Source organism: Electrophorus electricus, chromosome 20 (genome assembly GCF_013358815.1).
Source record: "Electrophorus electricus isolate fEleEle1 chromosome 20, fEleEle1.pri, whole genome shotgun sequence".
NCBI classification, from domain to species: Eukaryota; Metazoa; Chordata; class Actinopteri; order Gymnotiformes; family Gymnotidae; genus Electrophorus; species Electrophorus electricus.
Genome location: NC_049554.1, coordinates 10731980 through 10748975, shown reverse-complemented (window position 1 = coordinate 10748975; position 16996 = coordinate 10731980). Strand labels below are relative to the sequence as shown.

The window sequence follows — 16996 nt, the reverse complement described above, 5'->3', positions numbered from 1 at the left end:
GCTCGCTGTCTCCCCCTACAGGCGTCTGGGATTTGGGGATTTGAAATCATGTCATGAAATCAAGACACTTGCATGTAATGGGACAGGTACGCCGAGGAACTCGCCGTAATGCCAAAATCTAAAGTGAGACCAAACAGGAACGTCACAAGAACATCAAGCAGTTAAAAATGCTGTACTAGAGCATTAATGGCCGGATATGCTACAACTACTCGAAGGACAAAACTGATAAATCTGATCTGAAAAAAGTACTTTTAAAAGGGATAACACTTTTAATTTAGCATATATTCGTTTAGATAGTGTCTAGTGCTGGTTAAATGCTAATTCAAATTAATTGTAATTAAAATAATTTAAAATTTTAATCCATGTTATTAACAATATGAAAAGTAGTTGGAGTGGGGAAATCAGTTAATTGTATATAGACATTAAAATTCTGAGGGCTTGTCCTCTGCATTCAAATTAAAGGAAGTAATATCAGTTGGGAGTGTCCATTGTAGTTCCACTAGTTTAAAACTAAATTGCTTCTAGGGCTCTTAACATTTACAAATGCTGAGCTTTGTGAGAATTGAGATGTAATTAGGATGAGCAAGAGAATATCAGTATGTCATTGGCAAAAAGTGTTTTATGTGCAGGTGTGTTTCAGTCATTAACAAGCAAACATTTTTGGGTGGAAAATTATATAAATTACACATACATATAAAGACACACACACAAAGAAGGAGAGCGAGAGAGAGAGAGAGAGAGAGATGCGCACAGAAATACACACCCTCAAACAAAATATAAATCATCAAAGTCATAAAAAGTCTCATAACTGACATTTTGCCAGTTTTATTCATATATCATACACAGTTTCATTGTAACATACCATTTGAAAACATCAGTTACCCTTATATTGTGGGAAGATTTCATGCAGACTTAAGCAATAGCAATGGTCCAAAACAACTTGTTCCACTGGCAGATGTTAACGTTTTATCATTTTCTTCTCCTAGCTCCATTTTTTAAAGCTGGAGATCTTAAACAATATATAGCCATCACTTGAGCTAAGAAAAAAGTGGAATTAATGTTGTATAGCATATTCATACAGTTATACTGTAATATGATTATGGAGCTTTTGAAAGCATAGTTTTAAAAAAATCTTCACTCATTTTATGTCTTTTGTTCCATTATTGTCCAACTAAACAGACTTTTCGAGTTACATTAATGCATAAACAATCAGAGGTTTTTCAGCAGCCTATATTAAAATATATTATAAAACAACAGATAATAATAACTTCATCGACCTGAAGGGATGAGACAGGAAGGTTACAGGACAGTGCAGGAGGACGGATATTTAGTGGTGTGAACCCTGTTTTCTGTCCCATAAACAAAATAGTCATAGTCTTTCCCATTGTATGAGTAGAAAGCATGAGTAAGAGGCACCAGCTCTATTGTCTGCCGCTGTGGGGGAGGGGGGGGGGGGGGCGGAGAGAGAGAGAGAGAGAGAGAGAGAGAGAGAGAGAGAGAGAGAGAGAGAGAGAGAGAGAGAGAGAGAAAATCATAATCATTGTGCAAGTTTGAATTATAAAAATGACAAAATGACAAAGCAAACCATTTGGATGCATTTAAGCATGCTGGTTCAAACCCATTCCTGAAGAGCAACAGCACGTCAGTGTATACTGTAGGCCTTCCTCGAACAGAGTTCTTTCAGCAGCTTATGAGTGAACTGAATCCACTACACAAGAGCAATGCACTCCGCAGTGCTGTAGCAAGCCAGTATAAACTTTAAAATGCTGGCAATTGCTGCCCCCTAGTGGAGACATCAACATTCACAACCTCTCTAACGGTCGTTAACAAGGCAACCGTTTGTGAGTAATAATCGCGCCTTAATACGGAGGTTTGTTCACCTGTTGTAGAATGCGGCTGACGACAGAATATTTGGTTAGATGCTCCTGGATCGCTCCTTTGGAGGCATCGCAGATATCCTGGTCAGGGAAGCCCACTATCGGATAGACCTGCAACCATGGCTCTGCGTTTAATACTGCTCCTGGGAACCTCATTCAACAGCGTTTATGTTATAGGCTGTGAAGGTTTACAAGCATTTCAAAATATAAGATGATACCATGTTGCAAATAATATAATAAAAAATAACCATATGCTTTTAAACATTTTTTCCCCTTTGGGAACGCTGAAGAAAGCTAAGGCCAAAACCCATACATTTTTATAAGCTACTGATGCTTGATATACAGTAAAAGAACAAAAATAAAATAAATAAAGAGCTGTATATTTGAGTGCTGTTTATCTTACCATTCCCCTGAGACTGTAATAACATATGCTGACTGAAACTTTGGTTGTAAATCCTACTGTAAATGTTAAGGATGTTAAAAAAGACAGTAAACTGATGCAAAAATTGAATTTTCAATTGCAGTTTTGCATACTTTCCACGTATACTGTATTCTGCATTTTTTTCTGTATGTTCCAGTGGTAGAAATCATAAGATTATAGCAGACCCTGCCTGAATGAACTTTGAGTCTCCTCACAGCTTTAGAAAGAATGAATGAACGAATGAGTGAATGAATACCAGGATACTTTCATCAGTGAAGAACACTTCCCCAGAGACCTTCTCAAATTTCTTCATGGGGAACTCGAGCTGTCGGTCAGGTATGAACTCATACACCTGGTTTTTCCTGAGACACACCATATAACATACCATTACTGAAACACCATGTCACATAACACTACAGAACACGCCAGCCTAACATCATGGGACATGGCAGTTCCTAATATGCCAACCTAATATCATGTAACATAACACTACCAAAATTTATTTTTGATATTCAGAAACATTGAAATGGCTATTGGAAATGAATTCCTTATTTAAACAAATGTCTACAAAGCTTGTGTCCAGATTTGTTAAACAGCTCACCTCACGCTCATCTCGCAAACCTACCATGTGATTTTGAGCTCTATAAAGTGTAAAAGCTTCTTATTGCCGTTGCATTTGCGGCATGTTTTGTGTCCGCTACTGTGGCACCATGTACACCTGCAGGCAGGGGAAGGGCAGTACTTAATCACTGGAGTCTTTGGAATAATGTTAATTAATTTGTAAATACATTAATTCATAAATACCTAAATTCATCAATATATAAATACAGAACACATCTAATCAATTGCAGGTGACATTCCTATGGAATACAGAGCTTGCTAATGTAAAGTGAGCTCCAGTGTTTATCATTAGGCAACAATATATACAGAAGCACTTGATATGGTTTCTCCAGGATGAAGGGAGGTACTTACACTCTGCTTCCTCTCCCATGACAGCTGGTGCATCTTCTGTTGCGGCCGTGGCTCACCCCGTGGCAGGACATGCAGCTAGTCTGAGGGCAAAATGGCTTGGAGCTCAGTTCATTCAAAGTCAAGGGCCAGGCAGAGCAGAGGGTTTAATCTGAGGATCTTTTGACCCAAACCATGGAGATTTTAGATTCAGCGATCGACGGTACTATATGTGATGGATGGCCCAAAATAGGGAAAGTGAACAGGGAAAGATTATAGGGAAAAAGAATATGGAAAAATGCAAAGAAAATAGGGAATGAGAGTAAGGAAGGAATACAGGAAAAGGGAGAAGGGAAAAAACAGGGACAGAGGTAAAACAGGTAAATAGGAAAGGAAAAGGGGAAATTAAGTAGGAAAAGTGAATCAGGAAACAGAAAAGGGGAGAAGAAGGAAAAGAGAATTTGGAAAGTGAATAGGGAAAGAAAATGGATGAGGAAGAGACAAAGTGAATAGGGAAAAGGAATAGGGAAAATTGAAAAGGAGAGAAGGGGGAAAGACAAAAAGGGAAAGAGAATAAAGAGAAAGGGAATAAGGAAATGTTTCTCACGATCTTAATTACAATATATGAGGACTGGAAAACCAGGGTATTGCTATTGTTTTTAAAAAATAAAAGCATTCTCAACCAGTGAATTATCTGAACACATTTCTTTGAACTGTTGTAACATATACAGCTGCATTATGTCATGTTATACCTTGGCAAGTTAATAGTATACACCTGTGACACTGCAGCCTAAATCCAAGAGACTCCTAATAAGAGTATCTGCGGTAAGCGAGCCACACCAGTACAGGCCAAGATGACCCAAAACCTGGCCCTGCAGATTTGGGTACTGTAGGCTGGATTTAGATGTGGCAAGGGGTGTGAGACATCTACTTACCCGTCCTCTGCCGTGACAGTGTGTGCATCTCACCCGCCCCTTCCCGTGACATCTGTAGCAAGTCTGTGGCAGCCGGTGAGAGCAGGTGTATTGGCAAAAGGAGAAAAAGGGCAGACTGAACCACAGTAATACATTAACACCCAGTGGTTCTCCAGACCTGTACTCCAGGGCCAATAGTCAATCCACACGTTCTACAGATCACTTAGGAGGTTGCTGGAAAGACCGCACACTTCCTGCTAATACAGGAAGTGCAGAAAATATACACTAATAAAGATAAATGATATTCTGTCTCTTTAATAAGCTGCTCTGCTGCATTTTGTTTTCAGAGCAGCTTAGGTACCTCTTATAAAGTCCCATCGGTAGGTCCAATCTCACGATATTCACTTTTCAAATGCCAGATTCAGTGTAGTTACTGAGGAAGTTGCAGTAGTACTGGATCATACGCCTTTAAGACGGTTTCCATAACAATGTCCTAATTCCTTTCCTTTCTGTGGCTGGTTTTCTTTGTTTACAACAGTGCAGCCATAAAGCACTCTCATAAATATCAGCTTGGTAAAGCACATCTCTGGATCTGGACATTAAACCACAAGTCATTCTGATGTCTGTCTCATAATAGGATAGAGATCACTGGTGAACAGAGGCAGCTGACAATGACTAAATTGCTTTTAAAAATCAAAAGAAGAAACAATATGCACAGTAACCATGTCTGTATTCATCAACGTAAGTGACGTACTTTTACAGATGAGGTGTGTGGAACATGCACTTTCTGCACTGTGTCAGTGAATTTGGTTGGATACTGAACTTCCACTAGCCATGGGGGCGGGGCCATACCATACTGTGGTCCATCCACAACCTGCCCTGAAGACGAAACAAAATATAAAAATGGAGAACTTCTTCTCTGATAAAAATTGGATTGGGATTTTCCTTTTTCAACTTCAGTCTCAATTGCCCATCATTCATGTAGCAAATTAAGTTTGTATACACTGCAGTATACAGTACCAGTCAAAGGTTTGGACACACCTACTTATTTTTTATATTATCTACATTTTAGAAAAACAATGAAGGTTTCAAAACTATGAAATAAATATGTGATTATGCTATGTGAAACAAATATTGGCTATCTTAGATTCTTCAAAGTAAATATCCTGTACTTTGATACAGCTTTCCATACTCTTGGTGCTCTTTTAACCTGCTTCATGAGGCAGGCACCTATGATGCCTTTCCATCAGTCTTGAAGGCATTCTCATATATGCAGAGCACTTGTATGGTGAGGAAATAAAGTTCTAAATTAAAACTATTTGCAGAGTGAGAATTAAAAATTATTTTTAAAATAATTTTATTCATTTTTTTCTTTAATTCAAAAATGAAAAATAATGAATTCACATATGAATTAAAGTAAACTTAATTTATATATATATATATATATATATATATATATATATATATATATATATATATATATATACACACACACACATGCACACAAATTAATTCATATATATACACAGTACAAATTTCAACAAAGCACAAGAATCAAATGCCTTTAAGACTATGAAAATCATACATTCATTCAGTTGTGTCCAAACATTTGATTGGTACTGTATATGAAGTGCAGTAATTTATTAATATTGCCATTAATTTATTGTATGTGAAGTTTGGCAACAACAGTGACATATGCTAAAGAATGCATCCATTAAAAGTCAATAATTTACAGTAAGCCATATTTATATATTACATTTTGGTGCAACTGTTCCTTTAAATCAGAAGGAACACTAAATGTAAATGGTATCTAAAAGCCATAGCTACAGTACCATTATATATCTCATGCTCCCAAGAGCTTGATCTTGACTCAGTAAACGTTTCCAAACGGTACTAAAATAAAATAGAAAAATATGTTATCCTCTGAATGTGAATTGCCTTTAAATGTATAAGGCAATACACCCGTTGGAGTTTGATGACAGTGACAACAAATTAATCAAAGAAATAACCAGTCACAGACTTTGCATATGACATGGCAGCATTGGAAAAGCATGCCAATATCTCTCTGTACATAATGAGACATATAAGTAAGAACTACACAAAAAGAAAATAAACCTTACAAAATCAGGTATATTCTAACAATACTAGACCAATGTCATCATTGCAGTGTAATCAAGACTAAACGATTTAGGGGAAGGATTTACACGGTACACTGTGAAAGGCTTCAGGTCCTTGAAGACGAGGTTTTGGGCTGGCTTGCTGCTGTATGTCCACTTTTTCCCCACAAACTGGAGCAAGGCCTCTCGGGCTACATCTTCAGATACCTGAGGAACCCTGCAAATCCAGTTACAATCCCGGTTACAACCCAATTACAATTACATTACCATTTACACCAAAGCAATTCTTTGTCCTACATGTCATGGTGCTATATTTGCGCATTAGAATAATATAGTATAAATCCTATAATATGTTTTGCTGTACGTGAGGTGTACAAAGCTGAGCGTACTTCACATTGGGGACAGACGCATTCCTGTCATGTTCAGGGTGTGGGACAAAGTCAGCCGGTAGAGGGCAGATCTGGTCTGTGCAATCTGATGACACATATGGGCTAAATCAGGACAGCTCAAAACAATTGCAAAGCAGATTGTGTTTAATTTTTTTTCCTCTGTCTTAATGTGGCATCCCCTTGCTTTGACTGCAAGGCTAAAGTCTATTGTCACTTACTGTCACTTATGCATGCGATATCCTGCCTTCCCTATGCCAGAAAGCACTCACCGTCATCTTTAGGGTCCCCATAACCTTCTACGCTGTCCAACCAGCCAGGAGGGGGCGCTGATGGACCCTCTTCAGGGATGCTGGGGTCAAATTCGCCTGTGGAAAGACATAAAGACTGTGAAGTTACAGGTTTCTGGCAAAAAAAAATTGAGGCAACGGAATTCAATCCAGTCCTCATTTTTGTTCCAGTCCAGTTCTTAGTTCATCATCAGAATTGTACATGTGATTTACAACATAAAATAAAAATAAAATCTGTAATGGGCTTTAGGAAGACTGAATTAAGAATGTCTGCTTTAAGGAGAAAGTAAAAGCTGTTGGTAGCCAGTTAATTATACACTCACCTGTCACCTTGTACCTGCTCTCCTACCTTGTACCTACTCTCACGGACCAATTTATTAGTTTCACTTATCTTAAAAAGTGCATTTTGTAAACATATAGCTTGTAGCCTGTGTGTAGGTAATATTTTCTGCAAACAGCTATTCAGTCCACATATTTTCATTCCAACCCAGGACGAGCTTGCCGGATCTCACTTGTTTATTTAGTTAGGTTCAACATATGATTACTTATATAAAGTGTGCTCCTGTTTGGTTGGAACAGTAATCTGGAGCCATGCCGGTTGTTTTTTCTTGAGTCCTCATCACCACTGATTAATTTGATTTGATACCAAACAAACAGACAAAAGCAAACACATGGGGATTTGCCAGGACTTCAAGAGGCCAAGTCAGTGCGTCCCTTCAGTACAAAGCACTTCGGAATGCAGGACACCGAGAATCCAAAAAGATTCGGAAGCTTCAGAAGCTGAAGTAGGACATGGGTGCTGAAAAAATTCAAGGCAAAAACCTGAAACTAATCAAAGAGAAGATAAGCCTCAAATTCTACATTTCTACTTTTTTCCTGCTGATAAACAGAGCGCTGGAATTTTATGTGCCCTTCCTTTTCATGAAACCTCATTCTTCTCTAGGTTTACTTAGCAATTAGTCCATGTCAGCTATTCATGTTACTATTCCCTTGCCTATTTGAATGCCCTGGCATACAAAGTTATAAATACAGAACTTCTCACACTTAGTGTGATGAAATTAGCAAACAATACCAGTAATCAGCAGACATAAATAGCTGTACAAATGGGCTTTTGCTCCAGCTGAGATCACACTTAAGATTGATCTTTTGGCTAAAGGAGAATAGGGAGAGTTGGTGGCTACAGGAACAATGCACTCAAAATACATCACTATACGAGGAGCTGAGTCTGCTGCCAAAAAGAATGAGAGCATTTCTGGGGCTTAGCTGACAGTGGGCATTCATTGGTACTGCAAGGCTGTGTTTGTTTATTAATGGCAGAAAGCTCCTAAAAGTGGTTGAACGTAGGACAGTTCAATAAGCCTGAGGAGTCCAACCTTTCTCACCCATGTGGGACAGTAGACTTCCTTTCCCCAGAAAAATCAGTCGGTGGCACAATATGGAGCTGTGTGGAGTTGTGTTTGTGACATGAAGCTATAAACCTACCCAAGCCACTGACACAAATATTTAGGTTCCATGTGCTGGAGTTCTAAGGAGTTTAGTGTAGGAGGTAAAGTAAAGGTATACACTGCTCTGATGGTAATACATCCCTACCCAGGGACCAATTCACCTCAGGTAGACTTATTTGTGTAGACTATGAGGCACTACTGCTTAACAATGGATAAAATAAATATACATAAATATGGGCCCAAGAGAGCAAGCGCTTATTCAGTGTGGCCTGGTGCGTGACGTAACAATGACGCATAAAGAAACCACAGCAACTATATAACTGATAAAAAAAAGGGCTTAGTGTTAGGGGTGTGCAATATGACAAAAATAAAACATCAGAATACTGGCAAACATTTTTATGCTATCTGATATTCACAATATTTTTCTGATGTTTGATATGAAGCCGGAAAGGACACAATGCACCAGTATGACAGTCGGACCTCATTGAAAACAATGGCATCAAAACCTGAGTACAATGATTTACCAACCTTCACTAATACATAATTTATTTCTGAAGTAACAGAAGAACAATATTTTGGATGCTAAATCAACTTTATGCTACTGTGCAATTTTGAAAGGTACATTATGACACTACTAGCTTTCACCCCAACTAGTTCTAGAAATACTGAAAATATCAGAAATACATATCACAAAGTAATGTATCACAATAATATATATCACTGCATTGCCAACACCTATCTGGCATCCTTGGATGAAATCAAGAAAAAGGTTAACACTTCAAAAGGTACCATGTACAGGATTTTTCAGCAGAAAATGAACTTGCTGTAACATCACGCTAAACATGTTGCTAGTCAGTCAGATGGGGAGGGCTTGTTTGATTCATTGCTTATTTTGACTTTTATAAATCTGCCTGGCTACATGATGTTCAATCAGTCACTAGAAATAGCACTTGAGCACAGACAGTTGAAATGGAAACAAGCAATTTGGAACGCAGGGGAATCGCTGGACTTACAGACACCCACTATAATTGGCCTGGTGACTAGAGCTGCCCCTTATATGTAAAGAGGCATGAGAGTATTGCCTTCAGATACCCCCATTCCCCTTCTCTTTAATTTGAGCAAATAGATGCATCTTTATGGCTGTAAACAGCAGCACAATTTGTGATTCTACTAACTGTTACATGCAATAGCACTACATCCACTGCACCATTTACAATTACGTAAGTAGCAATAATCTACACAACAGCTACTCCAGATACTCTGGAGCTGGAGTTTGGCATGCCATTCATTGATGTTTGACCTTTTGGTTAAAAATATATACATCTAAGCATGGCTGTCTTGGCTCTATTTCAAATCTGATGACCGACGCATCACTAACAAGTGTGGTTTTGTATATTTATACTCAATCAGTGGCACCCAACCCAGAGGTCAGGGTAAAGGCAGAGATATTATAGTTATCAAACTATCAGCTAACCGCAGCTATCAAGATAGCAGGAGAGATCAAATGTTTACGTAAAAACAAGCCATACTTAAAAGGCAATAGCAAGGATTTTTTACTTTCATTTGGGCACAAGAAAGCTTACAACTAAAACAGCCATAGTACAACAGGTCTTTACGTGACAAGGCTTTTACATAAATAGTCAGTGGTTTTCAGCATCAGAATTTGACAAAAAAAAAACTTGTGTTTAAACAGCTCACACTGGTAAAGTTTCTATAAAAATCAATTAATGATATAATTAATGTGGACTCGGATTTCATGGATATATGCTGCTAAAAGTTTCAGTTGACACTACGCAAAGTATTTCATTATTGCTGTTCCACTAAAAAACTAACCAGACAATATTAATAGCAAAAGGGTATGCACTACTACATTGAGAATGGCATGTTGTTATGTAATCAAGGCTTCTATTTGTTGATTGCATGTGTGAAGTTCACCTTTCTACCTGCTTTTTTAAATCAGCTATATGTAGAGTCAACACCAGAAATTCTGGGACCCTTAATAAGCAGCAATGAGTATATTAAATGCAACACACATGCAACGAGTGATATTTTAGACTTAAACTAATGGATGAGCTGCCTTATTACGTATAAAAAAAAAATTATACGTAATGTAGGCAGGTAACAAAATCGTAGAATTTGGATTCATGTGTGAGAGTCCTTTATTGACTGAATATGTATCCACGGTTAGGAGTACTAGAGTAAATAAATGACTTTAATATAGTAAGAATTAATAACAGTAGTAGAGGAAATTACAAAAAGTAAGCAAAACCAAAATAAGATTAGATCAAATCTATAGAGCACAAACAAGTCACTTAGCATAAGGGCAGAATTAAAAAATATTTATGAAACACCACAAAGACACACAAAATCCCTCACTAAAAATACACATCAAAACAATATGAACGCCTGATAGAGCATTTGCAAAAGTTATTACTGGTCAATGAAAACAGGGAACCAAGGAAGTAAAACACAGCCAAAAAAACAAGGAACAGCTGTGCAGGCTTAAACAGTATCAAATGAACCAATGAAGTTGTATCAAATGAAGTTGTATCAAATGAACCACCGATGAGGAGCAAGACAAAACATTGGGGTAAAAAAACAAAATAAAAACAAGAGGTACCTGGCTAGGCGTTTACACCAAAGAAGGGAATGACAACAGAACAACAACCCACCTGCCCTTGCAGCTTCAGAGGCACAAAAAGGAAGACATTGAGGCTTGTATTGGTCATGGGAGGCTTGTCTTGGTCAAAGCAGCAATTAATCCTGGGCAGGGGCCAGGAACACAAACACATCTAAGGTCCAGGTAAAAATGGGACTGGAAGGAAAAAGGACTAGAAGACTAAACAAAGTAGTGGATATAGGACTGAATGTCAAACTGAACCTGAGACTGGATAAAACACTCAAAAGGAGATGAATGCCTCAGCAAAGGTACCCTCCGAAACACTAGTCAGCTATTTAGATCTGAGTCAATGACACCCTCATGCACAAAGTATTGACAGGCCTCTATGGTAGACTCCAAGCCCACTGTATCATCTGCTCTACCTAACAGGCCACTACGGATAGGCAGACTGGTGACACTGAGATAATGTCATCAGTGTCCTCAGTGCCCACCTTCCCAATTTTTCTCCCTCAAGGTTAGAGAACATGTGCTAAGCCAACTTAGACAACTTCTCCATGCAGAACAATTCCAGTTCCTTGATAATCTTAGGTCTTTGCTTGTGGACTGCCTTCTTTAATACACAGCATAGGTTTCGATTGGATTCAAGTCTAGGGACTGAGAAGGCCACTGGAAAGCTTTGATTTTCTTTTCCAGCCATTTCTGTGTAGCTTTCAATATGTGCTTGGGGTCAGTATTTTGCTGAACATTTCAGTCTTCTGGCAGAGGCAATCAAATTTTTAGCAAAAATGTCCTGGTATTTAGTTGAATTGATTATGCCATTGATATTCACCAGACGCCATTAGTAACAAAACAGATCCAAGGCTTCAGCACCATATCTGACAGTCTCTAATAATGAATGATCAATAATTACGCTATTCACCACTAAATCTGACAGTAGATATTAGGTGATTTTTTTTGTATAATAATCCCTTTTGTTCACCAAATGTGATGATGGTGTTCAAACTGTATTTCTGGGTTCCACTTTTCCTCTCATATCATATTCCTTATTGTACATGGAGGGCAGTATGTTCATGGATCCTCTTAAAAGCAATAAAAATAAGTATGCAATGCAAATCAAATGGAAAGTCAGTTGTTTTCACAGTGTAGGTGTGGCCTAAATGTGCTCTATCTCTATAGTCTATATCAAAGTTCATTTTCCATGTAGATAGTGTGTCAGTTTCCCAGCCTTCATACTGCAGACCTCCTGCCTTGGACATTTTAGAGCTGTAGCTGCTTTTACACACTCACTCCAGCTCAGGAAGGGGTTGTTAATGAGGTGGTTAGTTGGATAATTTGTGTTGGAGTAGGGGAAAAAAACTAACTTACACAACTTGAGGGTTAAGGGTCTTGCTCAGGTGCCCAACAGTGGCAACTTGGCAACAGTGGGGCTTGAACTGGAAACCTTCTGATTATTAGTTAAGTACCTTAACCACTGTCCACTCTCAGGGCTAAATGATGATTTCTCTATTCTATGGCAGATAACTGATTTGTTGTATTCAGTCATAATTTGTTTACAATTAAGTTGTTGTATAGTAGCTATAGAATCCCAATTTATTTCAATTCAACTACTGGAAATCCTAATTTTTTTTTTTTTTTGAAAGAATACACTATTCATAAAACAAGTCTTGTAGAAATGATTTCTTAGATAAATAGTAAGCAATCGGCAATAAACATTTTTCAGGAAAATTTGAATAATCATATACTTTTATATGATTTTTTTTTTTTTTTTTGTGCAGTTACTTGAAGAGTGCCAATAATTCTGGCATCAACTCTGTGCTATCATCCTGAATCAATCTGGTACAGCTGTAAAAACCACAGCCCTTACAGAGCATGGGCAAAATCTGAAACAGACTGCAGTCTGTTATTTACAGCAGGGACGAAGAGGGCCCTAAGATGTTTGAGCGAGTCTATGCTCTCCATAAACAGTATGAATGTAGTTTGTACAGTGTGTCAGTGGATATTTATCATGAGAAAGAAATCAATATAGGCTCACATACTTGCAAAGCACACTGAATTGCCCCTGTGTATGAAAAGTGCTATACATCTAAACCTGCCTTGCCTTGCCTTTCAGAACAGTAATAAATACTAAATACTGCTAATAAATACTATGATGGAACTCCTTTGCACTAAACTGAATGCTCTACTTTATCACTGTTTTGCTTTAAACTTTGCTAAGGTCATATGCAAACAAAGTAAATTGTGTTCTTTACCATGCAGGGATGTCACATGAGCTAAATAATGGAAGATGTCCAAAAAAAATGGTGCTCTAAAGGCAGTGAGTGGCTTAATAGGCCATATAATGCTGTTCACTTGTTCTTGTTCTTGTTGTATGATAGAAATTATTCATACAATTCTTTCATTGTATGACTGCTGCAATTGTATTTTTTTAATATGATCAACTCTTTGGAGCTCTTTCAACACTCCTAGGAGTGTTCTTGGCAATCAGACTCCTTAGAATGTCTGACAAAATACACACTACTTAGCTAACATTTGAGCTTGAGCTACATTGTTATATCAGGAGGTCCGGGACTGTTTGTAGGCAGAAGCTTTCCAAGATCAAACATCTGTAGCTCCCCAAAGTCATTTGACTTAATGTTGAAAGAAATGAATATCTGCGTGATCGCCTGGAGAAATCAGGTGAGCAGTTATATTGAAGTGAACAGTTAAACTGAGATAAAACTCCATATCTGAGATCAGAATACAAATATAAATGTATGAGTTTACTATGTTCCTCATTATAATGTGTAACAAGTTTCAACAAAGGAAACGCATCTTCAGGTTTATATCCGTCTGTTATTGAATCTAGAGTTCTGTTTTTAAATTATAAATGGACAACACAGCTATCTCCAAATGTTTCTGTAGTCATGGACTCTAGTGGGAGGCTCACCACGTTGGTGACGTAGGCTGTTCATCACACAGTTTGCTTTTAAATGCTTCGATTTCTAAGGATAAACAGCCGTCGGGGAGTGTTGTTGCTCACCTGGAATTTACCTTTTAATTTTTTCATCAGCCCTCTTCAGGCAACATAGTATAATGCATCCTCACCAGAACAGTTTTCTACGTATAGCCTACACCCAAAACATGTCGCAAATGTTTTGTACCCGTGGAAGTTGGAGAAACGAGTTGTTTCCCAGATTCTTAATTCTGACAACTAATGAATCGAAAATCACAATTAATTTGAGAAACCTTAATTAACGTTTACTTTTTTTGTTTAGAACAAGTAGCCTATACTCATGTACTGTAAAACGGCTATCTGGCCTAAGCTAACGTGTGAAGTACTTCAGTTTTCTTCACCTTTTATATTGCCTACTCTAAAAGACATATCGTTAATATACGATTATCGTGTGTCGAAATGACCGTAATATATTGCCTAATATTAATGAGACCTGCAAATCACTGTACCCACAAAAAAATACAGTCACTTACCAATATCGTCGCTTTTTTCATCCATAGCTGGCAAAAGAGACAGTGCAGCCTAAATTCTGCTGGAGATGGAGCATATAAAGCAGCGGGTAACTTGGGTAACCTAAAATTAAATTTACCGATCAATAAATCTTAACTGAATTCAAGCTGCGTATGACAATACGCAGGATACACGTGCAAGCTCCGCCCGTTCAAAATTGTTAGTCATTTATTTACTTTATTTAAGTGGTTTGTGCTTGTACACTCTAGAGACAGTGTAGAGACGTGTTTCCTGTTTTCAGCCCACCGCCTTCACCCACATACTCCCTCTCGACATACAACAATAATAACAAAGTTTGGTTTAAAAAAATCATAAAAAGGATTACGTCGCAACGATTACAATGGGCATGTTTTTTCCTCTCCCGCAAACTCGTTTGAATCACACATGATCATACATTATGATACAGTATAACTTTTGATTATCAAGAAAAGACCTAATACAGCTTTTGTGCAGATTTTCAGTAAGAAGGTATTGAACTAACGCAGCAACTATAATGGACACTACGACTGTGATTATTTTCATTGATATGTAGGCTTTTGCATTTTTCATTTCATTTTCAATGCATTTAGGTTACAACGCCCTAAGTCGAAACATGATAGACGTCTGCAACCAATCACAAATCACTGTTCTGTAAAAAAATATAAAAAATAAAAAATAAAAAAAAAAATTAAAAAGAAAAGAAAAAAAAGAAAGAAAAGACATTATTATTATTATTATTATTATTATTATTATTATTATTATTATTATTATTATTATTATAACGTTCAGAATTGTTCTGGAAATGAAGAAAGATATTCTGACACAACATGAGATATGGAAACAAAAGAGCTCTACCTTTAACGTTTGTTAAAAAGGACGTTGTTCTGATTGGTCGTGGTAGTCGTGTAATGAAAATACGGGATGCTTTACGTTTCAACTTGATTTAGTTCCTGGTAGAACTCAACTGTGCTTAGATTAGCTATTTGTGTACAAGTGAGTAGATGTACAATTTGTACAATTTATGTAATTCTAGGCATTGGTAATTTCGGGTTTGTTATTGGTTATGGGTTTAAGTCTAGTTCCTATAGTTCCTCGAGTTTTTATGCAAGGATATATTGATATAATAGGCAATGCTACAGTATATCGATCATATTATGATGTCGAGGTATATTTCTTGCATGATTTATGAGTTTAAGATTATGGACGCACACGTGTAGGTCACGAGTAAGTAAAACAGTTTAGACGCTAGGTGGAGCCATTTATCAATGTATATTGATAAAATATATACTGTTTCTGTATATGTTCTGATTACGCGTCTTTGTTTGCCTTAGGACCACACACACACACCCACACACACACAATACACACTTGTACACATAGAAAACAAAGTGGACATTCTACAAGCAACTGTATCATTCAACCTCTGTATCAACAAATAAACAAGAAATTCAGTCTGGAAGATAATCTGTTATTCTGGAATTTTATTTATTATGATCGGATTACCCACAGTTTTCACAACTATACTCCATAACATCACTAATAATTGTGGTCCTTTGAGCCAGATACAGTGATTGCTGTGAAATCAAAAAGCTATCCTCAGACTGCAACAGAGCCAGTGATCAGGACCCAACACTTGACTCATCCTCCCACCTACCTGGATGATTATGAAGTAGAGTACCCTGGTTAACGGGGAAGTAAGACAGCCGACTCGACAACCCCTGGTCATACCTCCAGCCAGGACTTTCCAAATTCAGAGATTGGAGCTTCTTCAGACTACAGATTTAAGGATTTGGATGACATTCCTTCATTGGCTTCCAGTAGCTGCCCTCAACAGATTTAAAACCTTGATGCTTACCTACAAAGCCAAAAATGGACCATCCCCTCCATATATGATGTCAATGATCAAAGCCCGATCTGTACCTCGAGTACTTCATATCTCAAGTACAGTTCAGTTTGAAATATCATGTTTCAATTCTCATGGGAGACAATCATTGAGACTATTCTCTGTCCTGGCTCCTAGATGGTGGAACGAACTTCTGCTTGCTGTCCGGACTGCAGAGTCCCTTGCGATCTTCAATCACAGACTGAAGACCCATTTATTTGTGGATTATTTAAACGACCACTGACCCTGCGTCTATGTCGACTAATTAAAACTCTACTACTTGTAGTGTATTGTTTATTGCACTGATGTTGACTGCTCCTATATTGGCTAACTCTAGTGCTTATTGTTTATTGCACTGATTGTTGTCTGAGATAGAGCTTATGTTTTTTGCACTTCTAGGCATCAGCATTGATCCTTGTATTTCAACAGTTTAATGGTATCTTGGACTCTAACGTACTGTACTGGCTAGGATGTATTCTATGAGTAAATGACAAAGCATTTTGTAAGTCGCTCCAGATAAGAGTGTCTGCTAAATGCTGAAAATGTAAGTATAACACACAGTGCAGACCAATGGCTACGTCTACCAGTTGAGGTGATGAATGCAATAGAAGCTCT

General features: G+C 37.7%; 1 protein-coding gene across 1 annotated transcript; it reads right to left on the bottom strand.

Moving 5' to 3' along the window:
• Positions 1–793: 793 nt before the first annotated feature.
• Positions 794–14682, bottom strand: ssuh2.1 (ssu-2 homolog, tandem duplicate 1). Its single transcript, XM_027020218.2, has 12 exons — positions 14484–14682; positions 6936–7031; positions 6667–6751; positions 6365–6494; positions 5993–6053; positions 4915–5039; positions 4182–4244; positions 3271–3350; positions 2924–3016; positions 2555–2660; positions 1881–1988; positions 794–1434 (listed from the first exon to the last, which is right to left on the bottom strand). The coding sequence occupies exons 1-12, from the start codon at positions 14506–14508 to the stop codon at positions 1300–1302; spliced, it is 1107 nt and encodes a 368-aa protein (XP_026876019.2). The 5' UTR covers positions 14509–14682; the 3' UTR covers positions 794–1299.
• Between the last annotated feature and the right edge of the window lie 2314 nt (positions 14683–16996).